The sequence below is a fragment of the Hypanus sabinus genome, chromosome 1 (genome assembly GCF_030144855.1).
Source record: "Hypanus sabinus isolate sHypSab1 chromosome 1, sHypSab1.hap1, whole genome shotgun sequence".
In the NCBI taxonomy this organism is placed as follows: domain Eukaryota; kingdom Metazoa; phylum Chordata; class Chondrichthyes; order Myliobatiformes; family Dasyatidae; genus Hypanus; species Hypanus sabinus.
Window position 1 is genome coordinate 22,458,997 of NC_082706.1, and position 18,718 is coordinate 22,477,714.

At 46.5% G+C, this 18,718-nt stretch overlaps 1 protein-coding gene across 4 annotated transcripts in view; it reads left to right on the forward strand.

Moving 5' to 3' along the window:
* Nucleotides 1–17,720, forward strand: part of LOC132391830 (solute carrier family 23 member 2-like) — a 111,431-nt gene extending 93,711 nt beyond the window's left edge. For all 4 annotated transcript variants that reach the window (XM_059965513.1, XM_059965498.1, XM_059965487.1 and 1 more), the window contains 5 exons: nucleotides 5,302–5,407; nucleotides 6,367–6,496; nucleotides 7,745–7,882; nucleotides 8,939–9,034; nucleotides 12,468–17,720. In XM_059965513.1, coding sequence (XP_059821496.1) covers nucleotides 5,302–5,407; nucleotides 6,367–6,496; nucleotides 7,745–7,882; nucleotides 8,939–9,034; nucleotides 12,468–12,697 — 700 coding nt within the window. In that variant the 3' untranslated portion in view covers nucleotides 12,698–17,720. The remainder of the gene's footprint in view (nucleotides 1–5,301; nucleotides 5,408–6,366; nucleotides 6,497–7,744; nucleotides 7,883–8,938; nucleotides 9,035–12,467) is intronic.
* Nucleotides 17,721–18,718: the final 998 nt, after the last annotated feature.

The window sequence follows — 18,718 nt, forward strand, 5'->3', positions numbered from 1 at the left end:
CTTTGCTATGGAGCTGGTGTTGAGGGACCAGGTGAGATTCTCTGCCAGGGGAACACCAAGAAATTTGGTGCTGTTAACAATCCCTACCGAGTAGCCGTCGATGTTCAGCGGGGAGTGGTCGCTCCATGCCCTCCTGAAGTCAACAACCATCTGTTTTGATTTGTTCACATTCAGAGACAGGTTGTTGGCTCTGCACCAGTCCTTTAACCGCTGCATCTCCTCTCTGTAAGCTGACTCGTCATTCTTGTATCTATGCAAATAAATAGTTAATGTTTCGGGGTGTGACCCTTCTGGACTGCAGAGGGAAGATGTCAGGGTAAGAAATTGGGGGGGGGGGATGTGGGAGGAACACATGCTAGAAGGGGTTAGGTGAAGCCAGGTGGGTGAGGGCGAGGGCTGAAGTAAGAAGCTGGGAGGTGATAGGTAGAAAAAGGAATGAACTGGAGAAGCAGGAATCATATAGGAGAAGAGAGTGGACCATGGGAGGAAGGGAAAGAGGATGGGCAGGTGAGGAGAAGAGAAGAGGTAAGAGGGGTACCAGAGTGGTGAATGGAGGGGGAAAAAGGGGAAGGTAAAGGTGTTTCCTGCAGGAAGCAGAGAGTTGGGGAAGAATAATGGTGTCCTTCTTCGAAAAATGGTGTTTCCCTTCTTCCACCATTGATACTGCCCTCAGCCATTTTTCCTCCATCTCCTGAACGTCCGCCTTCACCACCTTAACAGGGATAGAGTTCCTCTTGGCCTCACGTTCCACCCCACGAGTCTCGGCATCCAGCACAACATTCTCTGCTGTCTTCAGTGGGACCCTACCAGCAAGAATGTCCTTACCTCCCCTGTCCCCCCCACCCCCTCCGTTTTCCACAGGGATCACTCTCTCAGAGATTTCCTTGTCCTTTCATCCCTCCCCACTGATCTCCCTCCTGGCACCTATCCCTGCCCACTTACCATCTCCTTCACCTCAATTCAGGGCCCCAAACAGTCCATCCAGATGAGGCAACACTTCACCTGCAAACCTGTTGGGGTCATCTACTGTATCCAGTGCTCCTGATGTGGCCTCCTCTGCATCGTTGAGACCCAACATAGACTGGGGGAGACTGCTTTGTCAATCATCTTCGCTCCATCTGTAAAAAGCAGGATTTCCTAGTGACCAACCATTTTAATTCCTATCTCCTTTTCCTGTTCGACATGTCAGTCCATTGTCTTCTCTACTGGTGTGGTGAGACAACTCTCAGGGTGCCGGAGCAACTTCTCATGTTCTGTCCAGGTAGCCTCGAATCTGATTGCAGGAGAATCGATTTCTCCACCTTCTGGTAACTTCTCCCCATCCCCCTTGCCTTTTCTTCTATTCTCCACTCTGGTCTCCCTCTTAGCTCTTTCTTCTCCTCACCTGCCTATCACCTCCCCTGGTACCCCTCCTCTTTACCTTTCTCCCATGGTCCACTCTCGTCTACTCTCAGATTCCTCCTTCTCCAGCCCTTTGCCTCTTCACCTTCCACCTCCCAGATTCTCACTTCAATTCCCCCCCTCTCCACCTACCTGGTTTGACCTTCTAGCTTGTACTCCATCCCCTCCCACCACCGCACTTGCTTATTCTGCTTCTTCCCCTCTCCTCTCCAGTCCTAATGAAGGGTCTTGGCCCGAAAGGTTGACTATTTATTCATTTCCAAGGATGCTGCCTGACCTGCTAAGTTCCTTCGGTAGTTTGTGTGTTGCTTGATGGCTGCTCCATCCGGGGAGGCAGACTTGGCTGCTTCTGTCAGAGTACAGAGTTCACTCCTGTTTCCTTGGAATGGAAGAATAGGAAATTGGTTGGGCTCTGCTGCCTCTGACGGGCCTGGGTCAGGGAGAATAGGAGGAAGAGTCCCATCAAGCCACTGTTTGTTAGGATCAGTCCTACTTTCCGGGTGACGTCCTGCAGCTTGATGGTGCATGGCTGATTGTTCGCGTGAGCAAGGCCTCAGCAGTCCATGGGCAAATGCTGGCATCCAATCCACCCCGTCTTCCACCAAGTGAACACCAGATGGCAGTACTGGTGGGAGGGGCCTGCCCACAATCCAGCATGGATGCTGTGTCCAATAGGGTCTTGCAATCACAAGAGAAACGACCAAGGTAATCACTCTATGTTAGATTTCATGCCAGCTTTGCACACTTGACTTCGAGGCCTTCCTGCAGCAGGCAGCAACACAATCTGCACCAAATCCAACTCCTCTAGCTCAGTCAATTTGCTGATGAGGTAGTTCTACGATACCTGAAGTTCTTGAAATCGGATTTGTCTTATGATCATAAAAAAGAAGTTTAAAAAGGACAAAAGCACTTTTGTTGGTTATGAATAGGCCACTGTTTCCAAGCGCGTCGCCATCTTGCCAGAAAGCCAATTTGATTTTCCAGTATCTCTGGAAAATCTATAATGACCTTGACTATGTCAGTAGCTCAGCATCCTCAACTCCCAAGGTAAGAATTCCTGGAATTCTCTTCCATTCAGAGAAGAAATTCCTCCTTGGTCATAGTTTGTTGACCATTTATCTTGAAACTGTCTTCCTAGTTCTAGAAAGTTTCAGCAGCTGAGGCAGCATCTAAAGAGAGGAATAAACAGTTGATGTTTCAGGCCAAGTTCCAGTCCTGATGCTGGGTTTTGGCCTAAATTGTCAACTGTATATTCCTCTCCATGGATGCTACCTGGCCCACTGCATTCCTCCAGTACTTTACGTGTGTGTGTGTGTGTGTGTGGCTCTGTATTTCCAGCTTCTGGAGAATCACTTGTGTTCTATGTTCCCCCATCTGAGGGAAAACCCCCTCATCATCCATCTTGTCAGTCCACCATGGAATCATGTTTTCCAATAAGATCACCACTTATTCTTTTAAACTCCTGTGAAGATAGTTCTGGTCAACTCAATATAAAGCAAGGCCTTCACCCCAAGAATGAGTCAAATAAACCTCGTCTACACAAACCACAGTGCGAGATCCTAAAATCTTGTTAAAAATAATGGGACCAAACCTGTAACAGTCCTCCAGTCGTCTCATCAAATGCATGAAGTTTTAGCAAGAATTGATTGCCATTGTGCAACTAACAGCCCACTGGGGGTATTTAGCAGGTCAAGCTGCATCTGTCTATGGTACAGTGGATTGGGCTAGATATAGGATTAGGACAGATGCTGGTTTTTTGTTGGGGGGTCATTCTGGAGTTAGGACATTATGGATAGTGTAATTATGGATTAACTAAAATGAGAACCAGCCTTCAGGAAAAAAAACCTGTACACAATTTATTTTCCCACACGGAACGCTGGAGGAACTCAGCAGGCCAGGCAGCATCTATGGAAAAGAGTAAACAGTCAATGTTTCGGGCCCAGACCCTTCTGGACTGTTTTGGATCTCCAGCATCTGCAGATTTTCTGTTTGATAATTTAACTTTATTGCTGATGAAACCAACCACTAGGTGTGGGGCATTCTCTCCCCCGTTGAAACTACACAAGTCTAGACAACGGATGAATGTTCCCACTAATTAGCACATTGTTAAAGGTATCACTGCCACCTCATGCGCAATTCAGACAGATCTGTTTTGTTACTTAACCTTTTGGTTAGTTGTATGTTCACGGAGCCGTCCTTCAACACTAACAAAAGGAGTGTAGTTTGGGTGTCTGGACTTCTACTCAAAGGCTTTTGATATAGACAGCAGTATTCAAAGCAGGTTGTGCTAGTTGGGATTTGCTGCCATTATTAATGTTTGTTCTGCAAATTCAAACTGTTAAAGTTAAGTAGGCAGTTATAGCAATTGGAACTGTAGTTAATTGTTCATTGTTATTTTTGTGTTGAAGGTCAGGAGAATGAAACTCTCCTGGACTCTTTCTCCTGAAGGTTTGCTGTGTGAATAAAGACTTTTTATTTGGGTCAAGGCCCAATCCTGGCATGTAGGAAGGATCTGACTGGGAGGGCCCCTGTCACAGCCAGCCAGGTTTGGTCTTGGTGCCTGAAGTTGAGGCCTTCCGATGCGAAGTGTTCTGCCAAGATATTCTTGACAATCTGATCGGGGAACAATGCAGCAGTGTCTGCAGGACCTTCTGTTGACCATTGCCTGATGGCCTTGTTATCAAATACCATTCTGACATGTCAGTCCTCAGCCTCCTCTGTTGCTATAGCGAGGCCACATTCAGGATGGAGGAGCAACACCTTATATTCAGTCTGGGTAGCCTCTAACCTGGTGGCATGAACATTGATTTCTTGAATTTCCGGTAATTGTCCCCCCACCCTTTCACAATTCCCCATTCCTGGTTTTCTCCCGCACCTTATCTCTTTACCTGCCCATCACCTCCCTCTGGTGCTCCTCTTCCTTCCCTCTCTTCCATGGTCTTCTGTCCTCCTATCAGATTCCCCCCTGTCCAGCCTTTATCTCTTTCACCAATCAACTTCCCAGCTCTTTATTTCACCCCTCGCCCTCTCTGGGTTTCACCTATCGCCTTGTATTTCCTCCTCCCCTCCCCTAACTTCTTACTCTGACTTCTCTTTATTTCCAGTCCTGGTGAAGGGTCTCGGCCCAAAATATCGACAGTGTACTCTTCTCCATAGATGCTGCCTGACCTGCTGAGTTCCTCCAGCATCTTGTGTGTGTTCCTTTGGATTTTCAGCATCTGAAGACCTTCTCGTGTTTATATTTTCCAGTTACAGCTCCCATGTGTCTCAGTTTTAGTCGGTCGCTACAGTTTTGACCTAAAACACTTGACAGTTCCTTGCACCCTCCCCCACCCCCTACAGATGTTCCCGATTCCAGCATCTGCAGTCTCTTGCATCTCTTTTGATCACTTTTGTGCTGCATTTCCTTTGCACTGACCACCCTCACTGAGGTGCTGAAAATTACCTCTTGCTCCTGACTGGGTGCTGCTTTTAGTAAAGGCCAGGCTAGCTTGCTGCTCAGTGGTTCTCCCAAGGTTATTTCATTTGATTTGGCTAAACTTTAATAATTCTAGAAAGGAATGAATTGCCCAGTCAATACTTGGGTTCCTGCTTTATTACTCAATGATCATGACCTTGGCTCCTATACTGGACCATAATTTCAGATCTATTTCTAATTTGTGATGCCTAACATGATTGAACTCCCTGGGTAACTTGGTCTGGAGGTCCCACAAACATGAGAAAGATCTGATGAAGGGTCTTGGCCTGAACTGTTGACTCTCTTTCCATTGATGCTGCCTGGCCTGCTGAGTTCCTCCAGAACTTTGTGTTGCTTTGGGTAGGAGGTGACTGTCAAGGGTTGATTTGCTTCTCATTGCAGTACCCAAGCAGTTGTTCTCACCTTGTTGTTTCTGTCTGCAGGGGCATCATGATTGAAGGTTTATCCTGTGTACTGGATGGGCTGTTTGGCACTGGAAATGGGTCCACGTCCTCCAGCCCCAACATTGGAGTGCTGGGAATCACAAAGGTAAGGGCACATCTGGAAGTTGCAGTGGCTGAGCCTCAGCAATTGAGCTGCCCCCTCTGCTAGAGTTTGTCACGGCCTGACACTGTTAAATTGTCTAACAGGTGGGGTGGGGTGTGTCTGGTATCAAATTTCTCCATGGTGGCCACCTTTAAACAACAGTTTGGAGTATAAGACTGTCAGGTTAAATACTTCACAATGGATTCAGTGGCTAACCAATGAATACCCTCCAACCCTAGTTCAGAGGCTCAACTGCGCGAACCCATAACCACTGCCAGAACCTGCTGTGGCTATTTGTTTTGTCTATTGCAGGGTTGTTTTAATGCCATGGATCCCTGCCACTAGCCAAGGGGTCTGTGGACCCCAGGTGATTATCCAGTGGTCAAGGCCATCCTGGACATTCTCTGCTGTTCATCGAGAACAAAGCAAGCTGGAATTCGCACTCACTGCTCCCCCCAGATGAACTGAGCAGGTGGAAAGGCTTTCACTTTTTATCTCGGGCTTTGATCTGGAGATAAGGTTGGGGTGCTGCCATTCCCCTCTGTTGGATCACCAGCAATCTGGTCAGCATGCGACAAATACCATAACACAGATCACTGGAAATGCCGCTGTCCTGCAGACCTGGTGTTAGTCCTCTGAAGTTACAAGCCTCTAGCAGTTGTTCTCTACTGATCTGAAAGGCCTCAAGATCAAAGTTCAAAGTAAATTTATTGTCAGAGCACCGTATTTATTGTCACCGTATACAACTCCGAGAGGTTCTTTTACTTGTGGGCATACTCAGGAAATCCAAGAAACGTAATAGAATCAGTGGAAGACCCGAAGGACCTGACCCTGGGTTGACTGATCCCAGGCGCAGTGTGACGGCCGTCTCTGCATTGCATTGCCTCCTGGTTTTCCTGCTGGCCATGGCGCTGATTTTGTTGTGGCCCCCTCCTCATTGATAACCCTCTCTGGTGTCGCAGGTGGGAAGCCGGAGGGTGATACAGTACGGGGCCGTGATGATGCTTCTGCTGGGGACTGTCGGAAAGTTCAGCGCCCTCTTTGCCTCGCTCCCAGACCCAGTCCTCGGGGCACTCTTCTGCACTTTGTTTGGTACGTTTGCTGTTTTATATTGAGACCTTCATTGCCTAGCGTCTGGAACGGCTGCCTGGGGTAACAGTTCGGCATGGGTGGTGTAGGGTTAACGGGTTGGTTGGGGGGCAAGGGTTAATGGTTCATCTCGCATCCTCCACCTTGGATCCGGTAACTGCAGGTCTCGGAACCACTTGGACAGGGGTGGAAACACTCAGCAGTTTGGGAAATATTATCTCTGTTTCTCTGTCTGCAGAGGCTGCCTGAACTGCTCAGTGTCTCCACTGCCTGCTGCTGCTGGTTTCCAGCATTTCCTGTTTTTCATTTTCTATCTGCAGATTTTATGTTTGCTTTTTCACTGAGTGTGCTGACACAAGAAGGAGCTGCTGGGTGACTGAGGGTGGGGAAGGGCTGGCCCATCCATGCCCTTCCAGTTGCATTCGATCTGCCCCCCTCCGGGCGTGGGTTTGTGAAAAGATTATGGCCCAGTCCCAGCGCTGAGAGATTCAGAGTGCCACATATTTCAGTCCCAGCATAGCATGCTCACCAGAACAACACAGAACACACCAAGCGACAAGGCAACAGCAGCCAAAACAAGCCCCGTTGCCCTCTCCTGCCCACCCACATACTGTGTATACGCAGTCCTCTAACCCCTGGCTTTGATTATTTTCCAGCCACGTCCCCATCACTGACCCTCGAGCCTGGAGTGCAGCCTCAGCACTTTGGCCTGTCCTCAAACTTTCCCATGTCCCTGTTCCTAAACCCTAACTCCCCTCTCTGTCTCCAAAACCATCCCCATGAACCTTTAAAAAAACAACTACTCTGAGCCGTGACTTTGTCACAGATTGCAGCTTGTTACCACTTTGGCACCTGGGTAGACAGAAGTTAATAACTTGTTGGTGGGAAGGGAATAGATGAGCAGCAGGGATGGGGGACAGGTGTGATGTCGGTACTGCTGGGTGTAGGGAATACTCGCGAGGTGCTGCACTTTCAGAGGGAACGTACTAACTGTAGGAGAACAGCACTGTCCATGTTCTGCTCTTCATAAACACGAGGCTTGTTCAGCAGTTTGAGATGGTTCGAGCAGACATGAGATATTTTGGCATCGGCTGTGGGTGATCAGTTCTGGTATCCAGCCTGTTCCCCTCGCTGGGCCCTGCCATTTTGAGGGAGCTTGCTGCGGCAGAAGGTCTGCCAGAGGGAGGAGGTCGGTTGAGGCATTTTCCAGTGAAGAAGGCATTTTTGGTAATTGTAACACTTTGCTTGCAGGGATGATTACAGCTGTGGGACTGTCTAACCTTCAGTTTGTTGACCTCAACTCCTCTCGCAACCTCTTTGTCCTGGGATTCTCCATCTTTTTTGGTCTCATGTTGCCTAGCTACTTGAAGCAGAATCCCCTGGTAACAGGTAGGTCTGTCTTGTCTCCCCTGGTTCTGCCGATCATTCAATAGACAATAGGTGCAGAGGTAGACCATTCAACCCTTCGAGCCTGCACCACCATTTTGAGATCATGGCTGATCATCTGGCCTTCCGAAACTAGTAGCAGTGGGATCCAGTGGACACTTGGTGTCTTTTGGATACATTTCCCCAGCCAGGTACTAGCACAGCTGCAGTTGTGTTTTGCAACTCTGAGAACCATTTCCTGCCTTAAATCAGCACTAACTAAACTCTCAGTCATGGGGTCTGGACTTGCCCTCACAAGACCACCTCATCTTTTTCCACTCTCAGCTCTGAGCACGGTCTCCTTGCATTTCTTCATTCTCTTTCTACCTCATTCTCTATCATGCCCAGGATACATGAACACATGCATGTGGGATGCCTACAATCATTAGACACAATGCTTCTATGTAACTTGGGTCATAAAGTTTTGGAGCAATACAGCATGAAAATAAAACTATGCTGACCACAATGCCTATTTAATATAGTTCCTTTTACTTGTGTTTTGTCTGTATTCCTCTCAATTAGGGGTTCCCAACATTTTTTAATCCTGTCATTAACCGAGAAGTCCGTGGACCTCAGGTTGGAAGCCCCTGCTCTAAACCTTTCCTATCCGTGTGCATAAGCAAATTTCTATTAAGTTCTGTTGCTGCTGTTCCTATACCTGCCTCTACTTTCTCCGGCAGCTTGTACCATATGTGCAGCACCCACCCCCCGGGTAAGGAAGTTGTCCCTCGGGTCCCTTTTAAATTCTAATTATCAGAGGATGTGTTCACTACTCTTAAGTCTCATTGGAAAACAGTGCTAGATTAATTTTGTTAATGACCATACAGCTGTTGAATTTGTACGAAAACAGAATCGAGACTTGAAGTGAGGCAGTCCCTTTTGTAAATAATTTGTCAGCATAATCTCTCTATCTCTCTCACTCTCTCCCACTGTCCCTCTCCCTGTCTCTGTCCGTCTCTCCCTCTCCCTGTCGTCTCTGTGCTATTTGACAGTATTGGTTACTTTGGGATTTCCTTGCAGGTATCGCTGAAATTGACCAAGTCCTGAACGTGTTGCTGACAACTGCCATGTTTGTGGGCGGATGTGTTGCATTCATCCTGGACAACACCATCCCAGGTGGGTTCGATTTGGTTTAAGCATGCATGGTTAACACAATCCCAGGTGGTTCGGTTTGGTTTAAGCATGCATTAGATGACCTCGCATTCTCCTTCTGGCTGGAAAGACAACCACAGTGTGACAGAGCACCCCCACCCCGCCCACCGCCAGTATAAAATGAGGTGATGAAATTTAGTGCATGGAGTATCCAGTCTCTGTTTTACAATAGCTGAGCACAGGGTGATTGGCAGTCACTGCAGAGATGAAAATTGTGCTACGTTGCTAAGTACCCCTCAAAAACCCCTTGATACACCACGGATGTGATGCTTCTCCTTGTTATCTGATTTTCCTCTTTCTCTAATACCAACCTTTTCCATGTCCCTCCTGTGGGCCCTGAGATTCTCTATATTTGTCACTCTCCCCTTGACACACTTCTTAAAACCTACCTGTTTGATTAGCTAAAGATTCACTGGATTTATTTAATTAAGGAGCAAATAAACAAGTTATAAGAGGAACTCAGTGGGTTGAGCAGCATCTGATGTTTTTGGTTAAGACCCTTCATCCCTGGCTTGTACTTTCCTCCCCACTGAATCCAGTTCTTGACCTGCAGTGTTCATCCTGCACTTGCTATTTTGGTCTAGATTCTGGCATCTGATCTCTTGTCTCCAGTTTTTAAAGAGCACCTTATGTTGCTTGTGACAAAGTTTCCCTGGGAAGTAGCTGTGGGAGGCTTAACATTGCCAAGGATATTAAATGCTCTGTTGCTGTTGAGCCCAATTAGTTCTGAGTTTAATTCCATCTTTGCCTGGATCTCCATCCTCTGGGAGTTGATTTCCCAATGGAGCAAGTAGCACCAACACGTTGACAGCAACTGGATGAAATCTTTGCAAGATGGGACTGGAGAGGGATGTCTCCCAAGAGAAGATTGCTATCATATATTCATATTAACCTTATGATGTAACAATGGGCTGTTTAGCCCATCAAACCTTGAGTTATAAGGAAAGGGTAAATACTCCCTAGAGTGTAGGAGAATGAGGGGAGATTTGATAGAGGTGCCCAAAATTATGAGGGGTATGAATAGGCTTTTTCCACGGAGGTTGGGTGAGACTAGAGCAAGAGGTCATTGGTTAAGGGTGAAAGGTGAAATGTTGAAAGGGAACATAAGGGGGAACTTCTTCACTCAGAGGGTGGTGAGAGTGTGGAACAAGCAGCCAGCAGAAGTGGTGGATGCAGGTTCAATTTCAACATCTAAGAGAAATTTGGAAGGGTACATGGATGGGAGGGGTATGTAAGGCTATGGTTCAAGTGCAGGCCAAAGGGACTGTACAGAATGATAGTTCAGCATGGACAAGATGGGCTGAAGGGCCTGTCTCTGTGTTCTATGACTCTAAGTCTGTGCCAGCTCTAGGTGTAATCCCATCCCCTGCTTGTTTCGCTGTAACCTCTTCTCTATCATGTTGGTTGATTCTGCCCTGACTCCCTTCCCACTGAATGTTACCAGAGCACCCAGGAGAAAGTCCTTTGTGTTCAAAACCCTGGGTGTGCACACAACACCACAGTTTACAAGTGAATTCGGTTCCCTTACATTGCACTGTCATGAAGTGCATGAGTAAACTGGGTTGTGGACAGGTTAAATGGAGCTCTGTGTTAAGCCTTGTCCTTATCTCACTGTACGGATATAATTGCGTTTGGTGTTTTTTGCGTCTTTGGGATTGTTAGGAGCCTGGTTGCTTCCTTCAGTTTGCTTTTCTCCCCTCTTGTGGGTGTGCGTGCCTCCACTTATGGTCACAAGTTAGAATCAGGTTCAATATCACTGAAATGCATTGTGAAATTTGTTGTTCTGCGGCAGCAGTACAGTGCAATAAATAAAAAATGCTATGCATTGCAATAAGAAGTATTTATTTAAAATTAAACAAGGAGAGCAAAAATAGTGAGGTCGTGTTCATGGGTTAATTGTTTTCAGAAATCTGATGGCAGAGGGAAAGAAGCTGTTCCTAAAACATTGAGTGTATGTCTTCAGGCTCCTGTACCTTCTCTCTGATGGTAGTAATAAAAAGAGGGCATGTCCTTGGTGATGGGGTCCTTAATGATGATGCTGCCTTTTTGAGGCATCACTTTGGATGCTGGGGAGGCTCATGCCCATGATGGAGCTGGCTGAGTTTACAACCTTCTGCAGCTTTTTCTGATCCTGTGCTCTGGCCGTTCCATACCAGACAGTGATGCAGCCAGTCAGAAGGTTCTCCAGGGTATACCTGTAGAAATTTGCCAGAGTCATACCAAAGTGCCATACCAAATCACCTCACATTTACAAACAGATCTGCAGTTTACAAGGATTATGGACCAAAAGGTGAAAGTGGAGTTACGGTGACGCTTCAAGTATCCAGTACATGCTCTCAACCTCTAAATGAAGTATAGCCTTATTCATAATTACATCAATATGTTGGGCCCAGGATAAAGCTTCAGAGTTGTCGGCACCCAGAAATTTGAAACTGCTCATCCTTTCCACTGTGGTTTATGTGGAAGGACCTTTGGACAAGGAGAAGTGCCTGGTTATTTCCCAAAAAGCCCTAAATGTTCTTATTCTGTGAAACTGACTCAGGAGGGGTGGGGAAGCTGTGCACATGAGCCAGAGGTTGTACTTTCAACCTGAGCTCTGAAGGTGATAAGGTTCACGTCCTGCTGATAAGATTCGGAAAAAAATGTTTGCCTGTCACTGATTTCACCACTGAGTAAGTACTGGACTTTCAGAGGTCCCTTAATCTGGTTGAGCCGTCAAGATCTTACCTGATTGTGGATGTATCTGACATCGTAGAGTGTTTCGAGAGGTGTCCTGGTGAAGTTATCACTCAATATCACTAAAGAGCAGGTTATCTATAAGGCCATGAGATATAGGAGCAGAATTCAGCCACTTGACCCAACAAGTCTGCTCTGCCATTTTGTCATGGCTGATGGTATTTCCCTCTCAATGCCAGTACTCCTGCCTTCTCCCCGTAAGCCTTCATGCCTTGACCAGTTAAGAATCTGTCAGCCTCTGCCTTAAATATACATAAAGACTTGCCCACCACAGTTGCTTGTGGCTAGGAATTACAGAGATTTACCATTCTCTGGCTAAAGAAATCCCTCCTCGTCTCCATTCTAAAAGGATACCCCTCTGTTCTGAGGCTGTGTCCTCTGCTCGTAGACTCTCCCACCAGAGGAAACATCCTCTGCACTTTGATTCTATCAAGGCCTTTCATTGTTCGATGGGTTTGGAAGAGGTCACCCCTCATTCTTCTGAATTCCAGTGAATGCAGGTCCAATATATGGTTATCTGCAGCTTGTTGTATGTACCTCCATCCAGACAATAATGCGAAGTAAATTCTGAAGTACTCCAAAGGACTTTGAGGTGCTCAAGGTGCTATAAAAATGTTGTTTCTTCCAACTGATCTCTATCCTGTGTTTTTTTTGGTTGCAGGAACCACTGAGGAGAGGGGTCTTCGCAAGTGGAAGATTGGAGTGTCTGGGGCCAAGTGCTTGGACAGCAGAGACACCTACAACTTGCCTTTTGGCATGAAGTATCTCAAGCAATACAGACTGTTCAGCTACCTGCCCATCAGCCCAACCTTCACTGGGTACCTGTGGGACCGGTGCAGGGAAAAGGAGGGTTGTCGGAGGCGAGATGAGGACCCAGAGTCAACCGTATAGCACATAGAAAGCCACACTGTCATCTGTAGCTGTAGGAGCTCTTCCCGTCTGTTGTGTATGTGTCCCCGACAAAGAGGTCTGGTGTGTGGTGTCACACTACCTCCCTTCCACTCCCTCCTCAACCATCCACTGCATACACTTATACACACACACACACACACACAGACCACACACACAGACCACACACACATACCTGAGAAACAAAAAAAAACCTTTTTGAGGTTTAGATTGGGATGGGAGCAGAGTTTTTACCTGTTTTCAGTTTGATATCTTCGTCAAGAGCCATCACAAATCTGCTCTTCATCCGAGTCATTTTTGTCTGTGCAACCAAAGCCATTTTGGGGAGTGTGTTGGGAGCGAAAGCTTTGCAGTTTGAAAGCTGCTTGGACGCTGTGACCCGTTTTCCTTCTGTTGAGCAGAGGGTCGGGGCACTTAATCAGGCGGGATGTGTTGCAAGGCATACATGCTGATTGGATGTAGCAAAGTGACACATTAATATGAGGAAACCTCATGGATAACTATAGGCCAGTCAGCTCAACAAGTCTGTTCAGACAGCCTGGAACTTCACCTCACTATTAACCCACCTCCCAATCTGCAAATAAATGCTGGCACTGCTAGGAAAGTCAGGTGGTATCTGTGGACCAACAGACAGAATTAATATTTCATGCCAGTGATCTATCTTCAAATCAGGGGAATGGTTAGAACTCAGTCACACTAACGTGAAGGGGCAGAGCTGGCGAGAACAAGGGGAATGTCTGTGACAGGGTGGGGTTGCAGAGAAAGTGAACAGTATCAATATTGGTGGTGCCAGTGGCGATATGTGATGGGCCTTGTCTGAGGAAATGAAACAAAGGGCGAATACAGAAGGTGGTGGTTGAGGGCGTGGTTTTGTAGCTGTGAGTTAGAAAACACTGGAGGGGAACACTGCAAATACTGGAAATATAAAACAGAATCACAGAAGTGCTGGCTACTTCAAGTGAACTGGAAGGGCTGGTTATCTGAAATTGTTGCATCCACTGTGAAGTCCAGAGATCCACCGTACATTGTCACGGGGTAGGGAATCTGCGATGAACAAACCCTCTATGGTTGTCTGATCATCACTGAGCAATGTGTTCAGCTTCTCACTAATTGTACTGTCATGGACGTTTTCTGTGCTCTGTCCACCCCTCGAAGTTCACTGTATCTTGAAACAAGTTTAATTTTGGAGGAAGAGTCAACCCTCGACGTTAATTCTGTTTTTTTTTCACAGGTGCCATCTTGTATATTGACCATCTTCAGTATTTCATATTGTTTCAGATTTGCAGAATCTGCTTTTATTTGTTCATTGTGAAACCCCTGAACATTCAGCTTACTCATTTGGAGATAGAGCGTGGAGTAGACCCGGCTTTTTGAGCTGTAATGCCCAACAACCTCCCCCCAACCCCGAATTAACCCTAGCCTCACCACAGAACAGTTTACAAATGGCCAATTAACCTAGTAACTGCTACATCTTTGTATTGTGGGAGGAAACTGGAGCACCTGGAGAAACCCTACACATTCCATTGGGAGGATGTACAGGTACCTTACAGAGGACTTTGGAATTGAACTCTGAATTCCAACACCCTGAACTTTAATAGTGTTGCACTAACTGCTACACTATCATTGCAGTTTTAAGATTTTATCCACTCTCCACCTCCCCCTGCTACACTATCATGGCAGTTTTAAGATTTTATCCACTCTTCATCTCCCCCTCGGAGAAAAAAGGTGTATCTGGATTTTTCTGTGGATCTGTCTTTTATTAATTCTTGTGTTTGCCTTGATCAGAATTCGTTCACGTGAATCTTGATTGACCTCCTTATTCCTTGTTCAGTCATCACTACAGTCTGTTTTAAGCTTTGTCCCGTGGTTCCTCGGAGCTTGAATGCTTTCCATTGCTCTCGCTGCTTTCCTCTGCGCCCTCTCACCTGTGGTATGAAAGAGTCCTGAGACGGTCAGAAGTGAGACGGTGGGCATTCAGTCTGCTGTCAGTTTGCTTCTCCCTGTCTCTCACTCATCACAACTTCATGCTGAAAACGCTCAGCTGCCTGCACTCTAGACCACTCAGCCCTCTCTGTAGAGCGCTTAATTTCCTTCTCGTGCTTCACATTGTCAGCTTTCAATTGATAATCATTTGAATCACAACGGAGTGGAGGGGTAGGGGAAGAAAGCAAAACAATAGAGGTGTTTACGCCTACGTACGTTATATCACCCTCATCTTATTGGTAGGCACATTAGGCTCCGGGCCTAGTGGCATGCTCCTGCTGTTCTTGACTCACCCACCAGGTGCACATGTAACACCTTTACTGCTTTTTCTATGCCATTCTAGCATCCCTAGGAAGCTGGGTAAGATTCCAGAAGGTGGGGAATCACTGTGGCAAGGCTATTGTACTGCTAAATTTATTCTCCTCTTGTGCTTTCTCATCTCTTTAACCAGAATGTTGCATGTCACCAGTTAGTCATCGGGCAGGGTCTCTTGGATCAGCTGATTTGCCGTAAACTCAAAACAACCCCCGAGTTCTGCCCTTTGGGACCTCCCTCCTTAATGCCTTGTTGTCTGAGAGATTTGGAGAGCAAGGCTGATGCCTATCTATATGGACATGACAGAGTGATGTTTGGAGAGAGCTGTTCTCCATGTAAAGTTAATCTTCAGAAAATGACATAAGTTGTGTCACACACACGTACACAAACACCTGCACAGACATGTTGGAGCTTTAGCCCTGACTCAAACTGTGATACAGTAGGACTGTGCACAACACACAATTTGGAGATTGTTGTGCAGATCTAAAGACTCATTGCAGCCCTATGTGGGGGTGCTTTGGAGTGTCTTAACACTAGTGCTTATTATCCATATGTAGTTTTGAAATACATGCATTCTTAGGCACCTGACGTAGATTTTCAATGCTATGGAATGCTTCCTTCAAGGAACGTTCCCAGTATTATTGAGCCTCAGAGGCATTGTTGATTAGGGGGTGCTGATTACTCTGTCGGATCACAGGGGAACAAAAGGCATCTGAGGCCACCACTTTGTCCAGTGACCTGCCATACCCTGATTTGGATAGATTAGGATTCAGCATGGCGCGATGCCTTCCGCTGTGGAAGGACTCCGGCAAGAGGAATCTCACTTGAAGTCCCTGTGAGAAGCAAACCAGTGCCCACAGTTATGAAATGAAAATATTCACAAAGGTAAAGATTTCATCCCTGTGACACGTTTCTTACCTTTGGGAGTGTTTGGTCAGAGGCATTGTTCCATATACTGTGGTGACTGTTGTAGCATAGGAGCCCGGGGAGTGATTAGTGATTGATCAACACAGATAACACTTGCAGAAGATTCACTACAAGGGGACCTCAGTGCCTCTGTGGGTCAGGGATTGAAACGTTTCAGAGGATAGGTGGGATAGTTTGTGACCCAGTAACAAGCAGGTTGGACCAGTGTTCCCAGTGATGGATGTGGGGGAAATTCCCGAAGGTTCATTGCTGGGCCACTCAGTGTTTCAGGGATGGGCTGACCCTGGATGCTGGAACTCAAGTTTCAGGTTGCTTTACCATCTAGACTCTAGCTTCGCACAGTTAGTCCAGGCTTTCGTTAAGTATGTAAATAATATGTCTATAAATATATATATATATATATCTGTGGGGTTTTTTTTAACTTTTCAGTTAATGTTACCATGCTGCTAGGGGAAATGTGGGTTGGGGTTATTCGGGTATTTCATGCTCTGATATTGGTTTGGTTTGTGTAAATTGAGAGCATTTCACTGGCAGCGTGTGTATGCTATATTCCAGTCGAGTTTGTTCCTGCTGGCAAGCGTTGGTCAGGGGGCACCGTGGGACTTGCAACATTGAAATTACACGACAGGCCCCATACGACTCACTACCAGAACTGTCGATTGTTCTGCACTATTCCCTGGCTGTACCTTTCCCAGCCTACCATGGTCCTGTGTAGCCTCTGTAGCTGACATCTTCGAGGGCATAAAGGAGAATAAAGTGTTTTCCTGGGGAGGTGGGTCCTCATTGAGTGGCTGACAATGTGCATCAGTTTTGAGACACAATGCTCTCATGTGTTCTGTTCCACAGTGAAAATGCATTGGGGAGGAGCTATCCCAGCAACTTGCTATTGCATTTTGACCCAAGGCTGAGCAAAGGCCTTTCCCAGCCTCACAATTTCACACTTGGTTCAGTTCCACTCAACCCAGCTGAGGTCAGTATTCGTGTGCCCAGCTAGCAGAATCAATTCTTAAGTTGTTTGGTGATTTGTTTTAATATCTTTGTGGAGTTCGTTCCTTTGTGGCCATTGCTGTGGTTTGCTCAGGCAAGGTCACAGTGCGTCCCTGGAGTGCCCACTTTGCGACTGGATCGCGAGGTGGCGGTGGGGTGCCGGCACTGAGCTGAGGCCCAGCACTCAGCGTGGAAGCAGCCCCGCTGAGAGTCAGCATTCGATCAATCATGGGAAACAAAAATGGGTGGGGGGGGGGGGGGATTGAACAGACCCAGGTGCTCTTGGCCTGTTTGTGGACAGTATTTTGTTTTAATGCTCCACTCACCACTCATCATTCTGTCTATTCCACGCTTCTCAAGCATCGTTTGAGAGTAAAGAAAGAAAGACGGGCATAAAATGGTACCCTTCCCCTGTCTTGTTTGCTACCCACTGGCAGGAAAGCTCTCAGTTCCAGGCACACGCTTTTGCCATGTTTAGTTTCAATCCAGGTGGATATCGTTGCGCCTTGTGTTGTCTGAAAAGCTGCAAGGGTTGGTTAAAGATTGCTCTGTGGCTGCCTGTCTGCTAACAAGATAATTTGTGCTTTTGTTTTGTAACCCTGTGCAATATCAGCACATAGAGATGCAGATAAATTTCAGGTGTATTTTTCTAATGTTGCATCATGGATATGTGTCAAATCTATTTAAATACCTGTGATCTCTTTGCAAGAATTTCACAGGCTGTTGTAACATCATAACTGTTGATCTCATTCCAAGTTGGTTCAGTAATTAAAAGAACTTAGCAAGGAATCTACTTCCTTTCCGCATTTTATTTTTCTGTCTTTCATTGGTATTATTGGTTAACCCCTGCCGGCTCTTTACAACACAGGGCACCACCATATGGAGAGGGTGGGGAATATCTTATTGGGGATGGTTCCATAAGGTGTAAGCATTTAAGCCCCTTAAGTCTTCTGTATCATTAAGTTGGATCAAGATTCTCTTGAGTCAATTTCCCTTCCCTTTCTTTCCATAACCCTCCATTGCCTTCGGGATTTGAAATCTACACTTAGGAGCCACTTTATCAGGTGCACCTGAGCACCTGCTCATTGTTGCAAATATCTAATCAGCCAATCGCATGGCAGCAACTCGATGCATTAAAAGCATGCAGACAAGGTCAAGAGATTCAGTTGTTCTAACCAAAACATCAGAATGGGGGGGGGGGGGAATGTGATCTGAGTGACTTTGACTGTGAAATGATTGTTGGTGATAGGCTGGGTGGTTTGAGTATCTCAAACTGCTGATCTGGGATTTTCCTAACCTTTTTTATGATGGAGCAATACCATTAGGCAAGAGTTCCGAGAGTCCAAGGCTGGGAAACCCTGCTCCAGAGCTTGTAGAGAAACGGTGTGAAAAACGAAAGAAAAAAAAATCCAGTAAGCGGAAGTTCCGTGAGCAAAACCATGCTGTTAATAGGAAAGGTCAGAGGGGAACGGCCAGACGAGTTCAAGCTGGTGGGAAGGCAAGAGTAACTCAAAATAAACATTGGTTACAGCAATGGTGTGTAGAATAACATCTCTAAGCAGACAACATTGCAAACCTTGAAGTGAATGGGCTTCAACAGCACAAGACCACGAGCATCCGTTCAGCTTTGAATGTGCACACGGGTTCTCCTCACAGCGTTCTGTAGAAAGGAGTTACAAAGGCTCACTGCCTTTGAAAAGAATAGACTGCCGCTTTATTCTGAGTCCTTGCCTTTGCTTCTCCTATTCTTTGAGGGGGGGGAATTCTTCTGGCATTTACACTCTCTCACTC